This window comes from Fundulus heteroclitus, unplaced genomic scaffold (genome assembly GCF_011125445.2).
Source record: "Fundulus heteroclitus isolate FHET01 unplaced genomic scaffold, MU-UCD_Fhet_4.1 scaffold_386, whole genome shotgun sequence".
Lineage (NCBI taxonomy): Eukaryota > Metazoa > Chordata > Actinopteri > Cyprinodontiformes > Fundulidae > Fundulus > Fundulus heteroclitus.
The window spans coordinates 63,478-77,797 of record NW_023396799.1 but is presented as its reverse complement, the minus strand read 5'-3'; the positions used below and the strand labels follow the sequence as shown (position 1 = coordinate 77,797).

Here is a 14,320-nt window from a genome sequence, read left to right as displayed (position 1 = left end):
TTAACATCTGCTGAACTCTTCAGCTCCTCTTTCCCTCACATCTGGCCTGAAGCAGCTTTAAGGTGGAAAACTGCTGCAGCTGGAGGAGATTCAGCAAAACCAACATGTTGCTTTGCTTTCTGGGCCACAAGCTCCACAGGAGGCTTGGCAGCATCAAGGTGGATGCAAGAAGAAGAAGAAGAAGAAGACGTGAGAGCAGCAGCAGCAGTCACCTCCACACAGGCTCTGCTTCCTTGCTGAACATCTCCAAGCAACACGTTTCCTCAGCTGTGCTGTTAGGATGCTGCTCTGAAACATCTCAGGAGGACAGGACACTTGGAGACACTTTGGAGAGGAGATCTCCTGGAATCAGACTCACCTAAAGCTGCTGAGAGCCTCAACATCTCCAGATCCTCAGCAGACTGAGTTGAGCTGCTGACCAGTCTGCTGAGCAGAACTTTACTGGACCTGCAGCTCTGACTGGGATCTTCTTCCACTTTGGCTTTCAGCAAAAACATCAGCAGAAGATTCCCAGAAATCACACATGAAATCAATCTTTTCTGGGACTCCAAGCTGGGAGAAAGTCAAGCTGACTGTGGCAACATTTGCTGAACACTTGCAGATGATTTCAGGGAGAAAATGATCCCCGTAGAACCAGGACTGAATGTTTTACAGCGTAGAAAGAAAGAAAGATTAGAGTCCAGCTAAACATGGATGGAGCCTTTTCATTAGCAATCTTTCACCTAGCATAAGAGCAGCTAAACAACTGCTAACACACTTCTATCACTGTTTAACAACCTTTAAATGCTCCACAGCAGATTATTTTACAACAACAATCATCAAACTGTCACTTATTATGCTTCAAATCCACTTATTGAAGACAGAAAACCAAACTTCATACCTTCTCCCACGGAATGCTAACAGAAAGAGCGATGGAGAGCGCGGGAAACCCTTCACAGACTATAATGGTATGATCCGTTAATTTGTCTTTTTAAAGTCCGAACTAACACTCAGAACAACAATCCATCAACTCAATAGGTTCACCAGCAAAGATAATTATTTACATTTATATTCGCAACACCTTAAATCTGAATAGAAATAATAATTTAGAAACAGGAAGTTACCCGCTGTTTTTCTATGGATCTGTCGTCTTTTCAAAATAAAAGCTGCCGGTGCTCATATAGTTTCCTACCGGAATAGCTTCTCACTTGACAATCTAGTGTAATAACATCCCACTGCTACATTATGGATGTGGAGAACTGTTCAATAACGTTTAAATAGTATAATAATATCATTATTTCCTGGTGGTTTGTGTAAAAGGATTTGGGAGCTAGTAGAGTCACGTGTGACATAAACACAGAGACTCAGGTTCATGCCAGCTGACCAAATTTACCTTGTTATAGTGTTACTGTGAAGTTTAATTAATACTCACCGGTTGTGTCTTTCCTCGTGTGTGTAGGTGACGGAACGTCTCTCTCAGAAACCAGTTTTTTCCCCCAAAGAAAAATCACAAAAAAGTTACGTAGCGTGAATTGCATAAGGAATTTTAATCTGATTACTAGTTTGTAAAAAGTAACGTGTTTGTTTGATCTTCATTAAAAAAGTAGACACAATAGAGTAACGCCCTACTAAGTAACGCGTTGCTGGCATCATTCTCCATCGCTGCTCTTGAATTGACCCGACCTTTCCGAACACAATTACAATAAACAATTTTCCAACAATTTTAAAACCAATAAATGCCCCAGGTTCACTATTAGGCCGGTAGCTGTAATCTGTAGGGTTGCTCTAAATTGAGTTTCGTTCCTGTGACTCTGGAACTAAACTATTTCTGCATTTTTTCAATCATTACTAGGGTCTAAACTCATAATTAAAAGTTCTCCACGTGAAACCTGCACATTCATAAGTTACAAGGTGTTGAAAGAGCCAACTTTTTGAAAAACGTGACAAATCTGGGTTTTCCCTTAATTTTAAGTGCTTCCCATTTTTTTCAGAAGAGAAGAATGAAAACCAAGTTTCTTTTATCTGGTGTATCTAAATACTTTCTGCAAATATTACAGGCTTTGAATAGCTCACTCAAATGACTTATGAGTTAAAGTGATATGAAAACTGCATGTTTTCAAGAAATTAAGGCCTTAGGCTGAGCTGCACCCATGGCTTTTCAATTTCACATTTAAAAGTAGGCCTACTGATATTTTACATCGAATCCAGTATTAAAATTGTTTATAAGGCGCTTATTTACCATTCCAGCAATTATTAACTAAAATAGGAGATTAAATATGAGCCCCAACAACAATGACAGACACTTAGATGTACATATTTATCATTAGAGTTTAATCATCGCATTTTAATTTCAGAGCACAGGTAACATATTTATATTCACTAAAATTGGAAATTAAATATCAGCCCCAACAACAATGACATACACTTAGATGTACATACTTATCATTAGATTTTAATCATCATATTTCAATTTCAGAACACAGGTAACATATTTATATTCACTAAAATAGGAAATTAAATATCAGCCCCAACAACAATGACATACACTTAGATATACATATTTATCATTAGATTTTAATGATCAAATTTTAATTTCAGAGCACAGGTAACCAATTTATATTATGAAAAAGACAATATGGCAATATTGATGACACTGATGGGTATCAAATTGAGTTTACTCTATTTCAGAGTCATCATCAGAGGCATCATTGTCAACTCCGACTTCTTTATCATTGTCACAACCAATACATTTGCACAACTCAGTACATGCCAGATTAACTTTTAGACAGGAGCATCTCCCAGCCTGACATTTGTTAGTCTTACAAGCACAATGCACAAATTCAAGAACGGAATCTGGTGCTGCCTGTTTAGTCATCCACTTTATACAGAGTTCTGCATTTATCATCTCCCAGCCATGATTGGTTGGTGATGGGGCTCCAATTGTAGCAGACAACGAAAGTCTGTGTAAGTCACTTGGTAATTGGCACGTCTGAAGTGTAACTTCAATGCATCACTGGTTGGTGGCATACTTGTTTCGCTTGGGTTAGTGCAGAAAATCCTGTACCTTGCTTCATCCACTCCACTACTCATTTACTGACCATACAGGGAGCACACATACACTTCAAGATCTTTGAAAGTGTCAAAATTTGGGTAAAAGTTCTCACCAAGCTTTGCAAATGCTGTGAGGAATGTTTCACTTTCCACAGCAGTCTTGAATGCTTTTGTTTTGCCTTTTCCATGAAAAGAGCTTGTGCAGTCACATCCAGTGAAAACATGGAAGCCAATGAGTGCATCACAAACAGCAGGTCCAAGAGATGATGTTATCTTCAGATCCGAGTCCTGTTCTTAACACCAGTGGCAAAGTACAATTGTCCACCAATCTGAGACTGTAACCCTACTGACATAACAGCTACATCAGTATCAGGACTTTTATTCACTATAGTCTCATACAGCTGATGCATGTCGAGCATGAAGCAAGAGCCGAGTGTCTGCCTCCTCATGCTCACAACAGAGCTCATCACTTATGGAGCGATATTTGTGGCTTCTGATTGAGCGAGCAGGAACCAATCAGAGAGCGCAGTGAGACAACACGCGTGAGCTCAAAACCGGTCTGGTGCGCGCTCAACTCTGAAAAACTCTTCTCAACCCACTGTCCTCGCGCTCAGTTCCATCTCTGCTCGTGCGCTCAACCTGCGCATTCCACGTTCAACACCAGCTGTGCGCTCGCTCGACTGTTTCTCCGCTCGCTCAACTCTGTCTCTGCGCTCGCGACTTCAAAAACTGTCCTCACCAGCCAATCACAGACAAGTTTCTTTCCATCCAATAACACTGCAAAAACGGATCTAAAAATAGGTAAAATATTCTTAAAATTTGTGTTTTTGTCCTAGATTTGAGCAGGTAAATAAGATTATCTGCCAATGGAATGAGTATTTTGACCCCTAAAATAAGATAATTAGATATACATCACTTGAAATAAGATGATGGAGATGAATTGTTCCTATTTTAAGTGCAAAAATCTTATTCTATTGGCAGATGATCTTATTTACCTGCTCAAATCTAGGACAAAAACACAAATTTTAAGAATATTTTACCTATTTTTAGTTCCGTTTTTGCAGTGATCAGAGTATGGCTTGCAAACACTGCATTCAGATGGATTAAATCAAAATGCTGCAGCTTTTGGCAGAAATTACTAAACGTAATGGTGGTATTGAAGGAAAAAAAGAAAAATAAACAGTTTAATATTTTTACCTAACATATTTAGTCTAAAATATTTCCTTGAGCTACTAAGTGAGGTGTGGAAATATTGTTGTCTCTTTTTTAAAGATTTTTTTTCAGGTTCTGGGGGGTAATGTAAAATATTCTTTTGGTTTATGTTAAAGAAATTCCTACACTACATCCAGAATCAACATTTCATTACTCTACTGTAGGATTTTAATATAGACCCAAGGAAAGTCCTGAACTGAATGAGAAAGAGATCTATAGGATGAGATATAGGTGAAGACGAGGAAACCATCAAAACTCGAATCAATTTGTCTTTGCAAATCATGAATTGTTAAATATTTTTCTTGGTACTCATATTTCTGCAGTTCCGGCTGGTTATATTGTGTTTTATAGTTATTATTATTATTATTATTATTTTTTTTATTATTATTATTATTATTTTATTTTTTTATCTTAATTATTTTTTTATTGTTGAGTGTTTAGCCAAGTCATTTTATTAGATGTTATCTCTTATCTGATGTATCTCTTATCTAAAGTGCTTTTCAAATAATGATGACAATGATGATGATTATGATCAGAAGAAATTTTTGCATCTCTTCCCCGAAGCTGGAAAGAAAAGAGACAAAATAATTTTTCACACCTCACTTAGTAACTCTTAGTAACTCAAATATTTTAGTCTAAATATTTTAGGCAAAAATATTAAACTGTTTATTTATTTATTTTTTTTACCTTCAATCCCACCATTATGTTTATAAGTTTCTGCCAAAAGCTGCAGCATTTTGATTTAATCCATCTGATTGCAGTATTTGTGCTTGCGCGTGGAATGAGCACGCGAGCACAGATGGAACTGAGCGCGAGGACGGTGGATTGAGAAGAGTTTTTCAGAGTTGAACTCGCGCCAGACCGGTTTTGAGCGCGCACGTGTTGTCTCACTGCACGCTCGGATTGGTTCGAATCAGAAGGCACAAATATCGCTACATAATCACTGACACTGATATGTGAAGAACCTGCTGTTACTCTTATGAGGTGACACATCGATCCATGTGTCAAATAGACATCTATTGTTTTTTTCACACTTTTGAAGTCTCCCTCTGCCTAACCTGAGTACAGAAATTCTTCCAGTGCCTCCTTGTTGTCCCCACTAGTCCTTTGCTGCTTACTATGGATCTGAATCTTTTAAGAACCATCAGATGCTCTTCTCATTCTCTCAGTGTTTTTTGTACTGATGGCCGGATAACGGTCCGTAACATAATCCACTCTGCTGCAGCCTAACTTCTGTGCTTGTTGGATGACCTGGGTTTGTATCAGATCCCCAAGCTCCCCAAAGGTTGCTGGGATATTTTGCAAACTCTGGATGAGTGCCATACCATCGATTATGAGATGTTTACCAATGTTGACATTCGTAGAACTTCCTGGTTACTTATCAGTCTCTGTTTAACAACGGTTCTGCAAAACTCTTTGTAACCTTCAGACAATCTTCCATCTGGTGTCTGACTGGAATTAAAAAGTGAAATGAAATATTAGTAAATAGAGAGGCACAACAAAAACTCACATACGGCTGGCTATGTTATGTGCCAGTTATTTATCATCAGGGTAGGTCTACATCAAACGTAACAAATCCTAATTTCAAAACTTGTCAGTAACAATGAGAGAAATTTCATAATATACCTTTCTGATTTAGATCTTGTCAAGAATTTGGTATATGATCCATAGCAGGTTCTGTGATAGGAGACCTCAAGAGCTACACAGTCCTTATCTCTTATGTGTACAAGTACACTCTCATCCTTCTTTGCTTCTGCTGCTTTTCGCAACAATCCTAGAAATATAAAATATTTATTATACGACACGTCAATATAAACCGCATCATGGTACAAATTTACAAAAAAATGTATACCATGGGGCATCATTCCAAGAAAATTGCATTTATCAACATAGCTGAGCCAAACAAACATAAACATTATGATGACATTATTAAACCTTTTTCCTATAGGCCTAAATATGTTTCTATCCGCATGGCTAAAGATAGAGACAAGACATACATCCACTAAATTTAAGGAAAAATTTAACAATAGATTACAGAGAAAGTATTAACTTACCACCATCAACAGTGTCTGCCTTGACAAGTTTCACCCTCTGGCGAGAATTTCTGACAGTCTCAAACTTCTCTCTTATTTTGCATATAATGCAGACAGCTGGCAGCGCATGTTTTCTTGGCTGGCTATGACCAGCTTTTGGATTATCTTGTTGAGGAGGGGCAAATCCGATGGCGATGTCTTCTCTTGATCTCAGTCGTTTTGGTGATTGGATATAGGGCAACTTATTAATGTCCTGTTCATCAGATACGGGCTCGTGCTTTCGTTTCTGGGCAGCATTTATTCGCTTCCTGTCGGTAAATCGGCGATAACAGGTCGGGTGGTAGCCAATGTTGCTTGGTATATCATCATATTCGAAGGAGAGGAGGGGAAGCGCGTTATCGGCAATCGTCCGTTCATCACCGGCTAAATCAGCCCAAACACGGCAAAAACTACGAAAAGTTTCCCACCTCGTTTGAGTAAATGGTTCTGTGTGTTCTCCGTCATTTCCGGCAACATGCATAAGGCATTCACATTCCATAATTACAATGTTTCCGCTGGATTTTCTTCCTATCCCGAATAAAAGTCTTTGTTTACTACGAGCGCCGCCATGTTGTTTGATGACGTCACGACCTACTTAGGTCACCTGATTGGCTGAGCAGCGGCCGGTCGCGACCTAAATATTACGACATTTTCTCGTCTTAAACTGGCTGTAACTTGCCTTGTGCGCGATTTTGTGTGGAGAACTTTTTATTCTAGGCATTTGAATATATGATCTATCATTTAAGACAATAATAGAGTAGTTCCACGAATACAGGAACGAAAGTGAACGCTACAGTTTTCAGCTACCGGCCTATATGACATCTATAAAGAGAGACTTTACAGATATAACTTACAACTGAAAAATGCAATAGAATCTTTCTTCTCAGAGATCATCAAGAAAAACATTAATAATGCTCGTGTCTTATTTTCCACAGTTGACAGGCTAACAAATCCTCCTGTGTCAGTGGCTTGCGAACTCCACTCCACCAGGGCCTGCAATGAATTTGCTAACTTCTTTACTGAGAAAATCCTAAAAATTAGAGGATCAGTTTGTACATCCATACCAACTTTAGAACCAAAGCCGTATTCAGCAGGAATTTATCCTGACAAAATGTCCCAATTCAGCCAAATAGACTCCAAAAGCTTAGAGGAGATCATTCAGCAGCTAAATTCCTCTTCATGCTGTCTTGATGTTCTACCCACAGTTTTCTTTAAAAAAGTTTTGCCTGTCATAGCGTCTGATTTGACTCAGATAATAAACACGTCCCTTCTGTCAGGTGTTTTCCCCCAGTCCCTAAAAACAGCAATTATCAAATCACTGCTGAAAAATAACAATTTAGACAAACTACTACTCCAGAACTACAGGCCCATCTCAAACCTCCCCTTTATCAGTAAGATCATTGAAAAAGCTGTATTTCAACAATTAAACACCTTTTTAACAACGACCAGCCGCTTTGACGTTTTCCAGTCAGGTTTCCGTGCTCACCACAGTACAGAGACCACCCTTATTAAGGTGTTTAATGACATCCATATAAATACAGACTGTGGAAGAACCACCATGCTGGTTCTATTGGATCTCAGTGTATCATTTGATACTGTTGATCACTCCATTCTGTTAGAGCGCCTGGAGAACTGGGTCGGCCTCTCTGGTACAGCTCTCCACTGGTTTAAATCCTACTTAAAGGACAGGGACTTTTTTGTGTCAGTAGGTAACTTTACATCAGAGATGACAAAAATCACATGTGGGGTTCCCCAAGGGTCAATTCTGGGTCCCCTCCTTTTCAATATCTACATGCTCCCTCTTGCTCAGATAGTAAAAAACAACAACATCAGCTACCATAACTATGCAGATGACACACAGCTCTACATCACCATGTCACCAGGTGACTATAAACCAGTTCAAGCACTGAGTAAATGTTTAGAAGAAATCAATGCCTGGATGTGTCAAACATTTATTCAATTGAATAAAAACAAAACTGAAGTAATAATCTTTGGACCAATAGAGGAGAGATCAAAAGTTAGCACACAGCTTCAGTCGCTTCAGCTAGAAACCACTGATGAGGCCCGAAACCTTGGTGTAGTGATGGACTCAGACCTGAACCTTCAAAAGCATCTAAAGACAATTACAAGGTCGGCTTTTTATCACCTGAGGAACATTTCCAGGATTAAAGGACTAATGTCTCAGAAGGATCTGGAAAAACGAATCCATGCGTTTATATTTAGTAGAATTGATTACTGCAACGGTGTTTTCACAGGTCTGCCTAAAAAGTGGATCAGACAGCTGCAGCTGATCCAGAACGCTGCTGCCCGCGTCCTGACTAAGACTAAGAAAGTAGAGCACATCACCCCAGTTCTAAAGTCCTTACACTGGCTCCCTGTATCTCAGAGAATAGACTTTAAAATACTTCTGTTAGTGTATAAATCCCTGAATGGCTTAGTACCTAAATACATCACAGACTTGTTATCAGTGTTTCAACCATCCAGACCACTCAGGTCTTCTGGCTCCAGCCTGCTCTACATACCTAAAACCAGAACTAAACAAGGAGAAGCAGCATTCAGTTCCTATGCTCCACTTATCTGGAACAAACTTCCAGAAAACTGTAAAGATGCGGAAAGCCTTAGTTTCTTTTAAGCAAGATTAAAAACACATTTGTTTAGGATTGCCTTCAACTGTCCTAGTTAACTGAATCACCACTTTTTTGTTCTATTTTCTATCTACATTTTATTCCTACTTGCTTTTATTCTGTTTTATTTTGCTATATTTTAATCATGTAAAGCACTTTGCATTGTCTTTGTACTGAATTGTGCTATATAAATAAATTTGCCTTGCCTTGCCTTGCCTTGCCTTAGTTATCAATTTAGGTTTCTCTGCTTTCTGGGCATATAGACGCACTGGCCTCCACCTCGGCTATTTTTGGGGGGAACATCCCTATTCTCATACACCTGCTTATGCATATTGAAGTATAATTCAGCGTGAATGTTTCCTGCCGAGGTCTGAGCGCCAAAGTCTTAAAATATTGTATCAATAAATTCTTCTAATTGTCTCTTCTTTCCGTGTGAGTTTTTCAGATTGAAATAACTGCGCTCATTCTTAGTCTGTCATCATGGTCCCAAAGGCAGCTGCAATGTGCCGCAGCGCTGCGCACAGATGGCAGGACGCTATGTGGAGGAATGCAGGCAGATGGAAAGAATAGCAATGAGCTTCTCTGTTCATGTGAACATCTTTAAAATAATGGAAGAAAAATGGAAGCAGGACCTGTGGCAGCCTGGACAGGTTTCTGACTGAGACTGTGTTTTCTGAACACAGTCTCAGTCAGAAACGGCTCCACATAATCTCTGCAGAGACCCAGGAAACTGTTTTAATGGAGAACGTCTGCTATTTGACCTTTTCCTTTATTAAAGACACTATTTGGTATTATAAAAATAAAAGAAAACGACTGTTTTGTCAACAGACGTTTAACACAAACTGTTCAACAACATTTCAACAAAGCAGAAGAAAAACTCTTCATTTTATTTTTAATTTTCTGAGTTTAATAAGAAAATATTCCAGCTGCCAAATCCAATGAACAAAGGCAGTGAAAAGCCATTTTCTCCTTATTCTAGCGGTTGGTGGATCAGTGACAGTCCTCATGTCAGACCAACAGCCTCCGTGGACTAAAGAGCTCCTCTGGTCTCCAAAGTCCAACCAGCGTCTTCATCAGCTCTTCCTCCACAAACTGCTGCCTGACAGCCCGGAGCTGAACAAAGATCACCGCAGCTGCTGCTTTGCCTCAGAAGGAAAGAAGGGAAGATTCTGAGCAGATGTGGACTTGGTAATAGTTCACAGCTTAATAGTCACTTCCCACATCAGTTCATGGGCCACATAGTTGCATACTTGAAGAAGTGGGACAGAGACCTTGATAGTAGCAGCATGTTTGTGAGGATGATGAAGATGGAGAAGAAGATCTGCTGTTGCATGCTGATGGCTCCAAACCAACTGAAGGGAGAAAATATTGTCATATTTCTACTGTCATTGCTGTCATTAGTCCTCATTGCCTCTAAATGATGTTTCTGATAGAGAACAAACTGATTTCTGCATTCAAAAATCTTCAGTGTTGAGATCCTGAGTTTCTTTGACATAATCTGGATTTTGTTCCAGTTATAATAGCTTGACTGACAACCTCTGTTTTCTCCATTGATCAGGACTGTAGCAACTTCAAAGCTGCAGATTTACTCTGATCCAGAACCAGCAAAGCAAACGTGACGTAACTGGTGGATCTGGAGCTGCTGCCGCCATGAAATACCATTAATGTTGTTGAACCGGTGGAGAAAGGTGCGTTCATTAATCTGAGCAGAAGTCATTACCTGTGGTTATAGATGGAAAACCCTCAGATGCTGTCCAGAAATGCTTAATTCTCTGTTATTTTCTCATGTATTTATCAGTTACCAGAATGTGTCATCAGTGAGCTGCTGAAAAGATGTCAGGACAAAAACATTCATCTGAATTTCATAGACGACGCTGCATGGGAACTTTTCTCACAGATGCATGTGAGCATCTTCCTGAATGTATGACTCAATATTTCTGTTCATACTAATAACTCACTGTATTGTGTTGATTAGAAAACCAGAGAGGCTCTTCCTAAAGGTTTCTCCATGGCTGTAGTGGCATTTCATGTTTACAGACATAAACTGCTGGCTCAGTTTATTTTTTATTTGCTTGGACTAAAACTATTTAGCCAAATTGTAGCAGATGTTTCATCCTAGGTACATACCTGCATATGAAGAAATGATTCACTTCATTCTTTGTGCCACAGTTTCCAACAATGTGCTCCGAGCTTTTCTCTTCATCCCAGATCATGTAGAGAACACGAAGGCCGCCTGGATCTGGCCTAACAGTTTGGATCCATTTAAGGTTCTGCTAATGTGGCTCCATAGAAAGCTGAAGCTGCTCAGCAGCGCCACCTGCTGGTCTCCTATCCTGATGGAGACAGAATGAAGGCTGGAAACCAGTGGAAACTTCCAGAGAACAAATGTTTCAGAACAAATGAAATGTTCCTCTAAGGTTCCCACGTTTCCATCAGATGAATGGTCTCTAAAGCTGCTCTGACTGAACCACACTGATAGTCCAGCTTTTCATTTCCACTCAGGGATTTTTAGTGGGAATGGAGTGAGACACCACCTGCTGTTCTTTGGTTCTAATGGATGTTTTAAAGCTAGAAACTGAACCAACGGATCCAGATAACTTGTTAAACTTCTGCTTTTAAACTCAGTTCTGACTAAATCTAGTAATCCCTGTTTGATGCATGAATCATTTAAATAATTCCTCATTTTAACCCAACTTTAACTTTAAAATTCAACACATCAAAAAATTATATTCTATCTTTCTGCCTGTCTGCTGGGATGCCAGATGTCGTCTTTCTCAGGTTCTAAAGTTATTTATGTAACAAGGAGATGATCTGAGGATCCAGGTTCTGTAGAGCAGCTTCTGGTTCTGGTCCGTCTGAAATGTCCAGGAAACGAGAAAAAAGGAAATGATTCATGTTTTGAATTTCTGATGAAAAGAGAAAATCTCTTTTCCTTCTCCAATGACCATAGTGGACTTCATGAGGAGCTGCAGGTGAAGGTTTTACCCCCAAAGTCCCTTAACAGGATTAAAATCTATGTTCTGACCTCAGCAGAGCAGAGCTGCATGATGAGCCTCAGATCCAACAGAACCAGAACCGTTCTGCAGGAAGAACAGAGAAAATCCTCCAAAGAAGATCTGAAAGTCTCAAAGCTCCTGCAGAAAGTGTTTCCATGCTCACCAAAGGAGAAGCTGGAGCAGATCAAACTTTATCTTTACTCACTTTTAGATTTTACCTTCAGAAAGAAGGAAATAAAAAGATTTTATGTAAAATCCTGAAGAAAAGCTTCATCCTCTGATTGAAGAAACCATCATTTACTCACTGAGCTGTTTGCAGCAACAGATAAAAGGAGCAGAGCTGCCCAAACATTTGCAGAAAACATCTAAAATATACTGAAAAACCTACAGAAACTGCATCACAGTGAAGCAAACATGCAGCCTGAAAACTTTAGTTGAGCTTTATTTCAGATTTCTGGGTTACAGGCTGAAAATGAAGCAGAGAGAAAAAAGATCAACTTTCCGGTTTCATCAGATTCAGATCAAAACTCCATGGAGCCACTAAATGCAGCTTAGTTTTCATTTGATCCTCATTGGTCCACAGAGACAAACAATATCAGACACTAAATGACAGACATGATCAGATAAACAGGGTCAACATCTCTATGGTCAGAGTTCATCATCAGGATCCAGTCAGAGTCTCTTTAAACTCAAACTGCTGCAGCTTCAACCTCTGGATCATCAGGACAGCTCAGCTTATTTCCTCCACTAAGATCATCTCCTCCACTCCCTGCAGAGAGAAGAAGGAGCAACAGAGGAGATCAGTGAGTGTTTCTAGCCTCTGGAAGCTGAACATGAACATCTCATCTGTTCCTGAAACATCAGCTGACTAAGAAACATGGAGGCTGTCCCTGAACACATCTGGATGAAACTAGTGAGAGAAGGACACATGTCCAGATGTGCTGAGTGGACTTCAGCAGAGCTTCTGCTCTGTAAAAAGACCACATGGGGACTAAATATAATGATGGACTGTGAAATCAGGGATTTGCAGGCTGCAGTCAGACTGATCTCAGAGCTGTGACTAAGTTGAAACTGATCTGCTGTTTGCTGTTGAAATGAGAGAACAAAGAGTCTGAGATCAGATCTGATGCTCCACAGCTTGATGAATGAGGACCACTGTCTCTAGACATGGTGGAAGACTGTCAGCTGGAATCCAGCTGCATTTCCTGGAGACATGAACACAACAACAACAGTCATCTTCACATGGACACAAAGACAGGAACACAACAAGCTGCTGCCTCCTCTGATTGGCTGATTGTTGTCTTTGTGTCCAATCAGGAAACCTGTCACCATTCTCCTCCCACTGAGAAGCTGCAGCTTTACTGGAAACACTGGATCTTTGCTTTGGTACCAACTGGGTTCAGAACAGTTCTGCTGACAGCAGCTGGACTCACTCCAACCATCTACTTACAGAGTTTTCAGTTTGTAGTCTGGACTCTTTACAAGATCCTCCAGCTGCTGAACCTCTGACTCCTTCAGGTAGTTGTACCTCAGGTCCAGTTCTGTCAGATGGGACGGGTTGGTCTTCAGCGCCGATACCAGATGATCACAGGTGATCTCTGACAACCTGCAGTTACTCAATCTGAATAAAGAATCAAAGATGTGAGCTGAAGCTACCAGGATGCAGGTTCTAACAGTCCAACAGAACCAGTTAAAGAACTCTCATTAATATTAATGACAACAAGCTGCTGCTTCAATAAAGACCTGCTGACTTCTGCTCTTAAACAATCAACAATATCAGAACTTTCAACAGTTAAAACTTGTTTAGCAGTTTTTACTGTCCTGGCTCTCTTTTAGAAACTTTGTGTGGAATCCGTACTAAAAGTCAACGACAAGAAAAAGAAAATGGAGTATGGCAAAAATATACAGATGAATCAAACCATGCTCAGGCACAGCAGCAGCCATTTTCCTTTCTACATCCCAGCTGTAGCGATACATTTGGTACCAGGTTCTGGCTCAGGTTCTGCCGTCTACACGCCCAGATTCAAGCAGAAACGGTCGATGCAAAGCACCACATGAATGTTAATGTGTAGAAAATGTGTCAGCTGATTATTTTTTCATCATGGTGACGTGGCAGCCACGGAGAAAAAGCAAAGAAACGTTGGGAAAACTTCCCAGAGAGGCGTTTATTAAATGTGGAAATCAGAGGTAACAGCCCAGATGTTGTCCACATTAAAACAAGTTGTTAAGAAGCTATTAAAATCAGTTGTCAAAAAGTAAACTACGCTGTGCTCCGTGTTGAAAGTCCCCTGTGGCTGTGGGTTCAGATCCAGATTCAGAGGAGAGAGGTCCCCCCCCTAAAAAGGTGAGCACTGCCTAGGTGTGAGCAGAAAGCCTCCTTCTCTGC

General features: G+C 40.0%; 1 protein-coding gene and 1 long non-coding RNA gene across 2 annotated transcripts in view; both read right to left on the bottom strand.

Moving 5' to 3' along the window:
• Positions 1-5,273: 5,273 nt before the first annotated feature.
• Positions 5,274-7,127, bottom strand: LOC118560101. The gene is made up of 3 exons (XR_004929071.1): positions 6,297-7,127; positions 5,869-6,016; positions 5,274-5,694 (listed from the first exon to the last, which is right to left on the bottom strand). It is a non-coding gene; the product is annotated as an uncharacterized LOC118560101 (long non-coding RNA).
• Positions 7,128-12,452: 5,325 nt separating this feature from the next.
• LOC105923023 (protein NLRC3-like) overlaps positions 12,453-14,320 on the bottom strand; it is a 32,346-nt gene continuing 30,478 nt past the window's right edge. Inside the window, exons 6-7 of the mRNA XM_036130825.1 lie at positions 13,385-13,555; positions 12,453-12,703 (exon numbers count right to left, since the gene is read on the bottom strand). Of these exons, the coding sequence (XP_035986718.1) occupies positions 12,688-12,703; positions 13,385-13,555 (187 nt within the window). The 3' untranslated portion in view covers positions 12,453-12,687. The remainder of the gene's footprint in view (positions 12,704-13,384; positions 13,556-14,320) is intronic.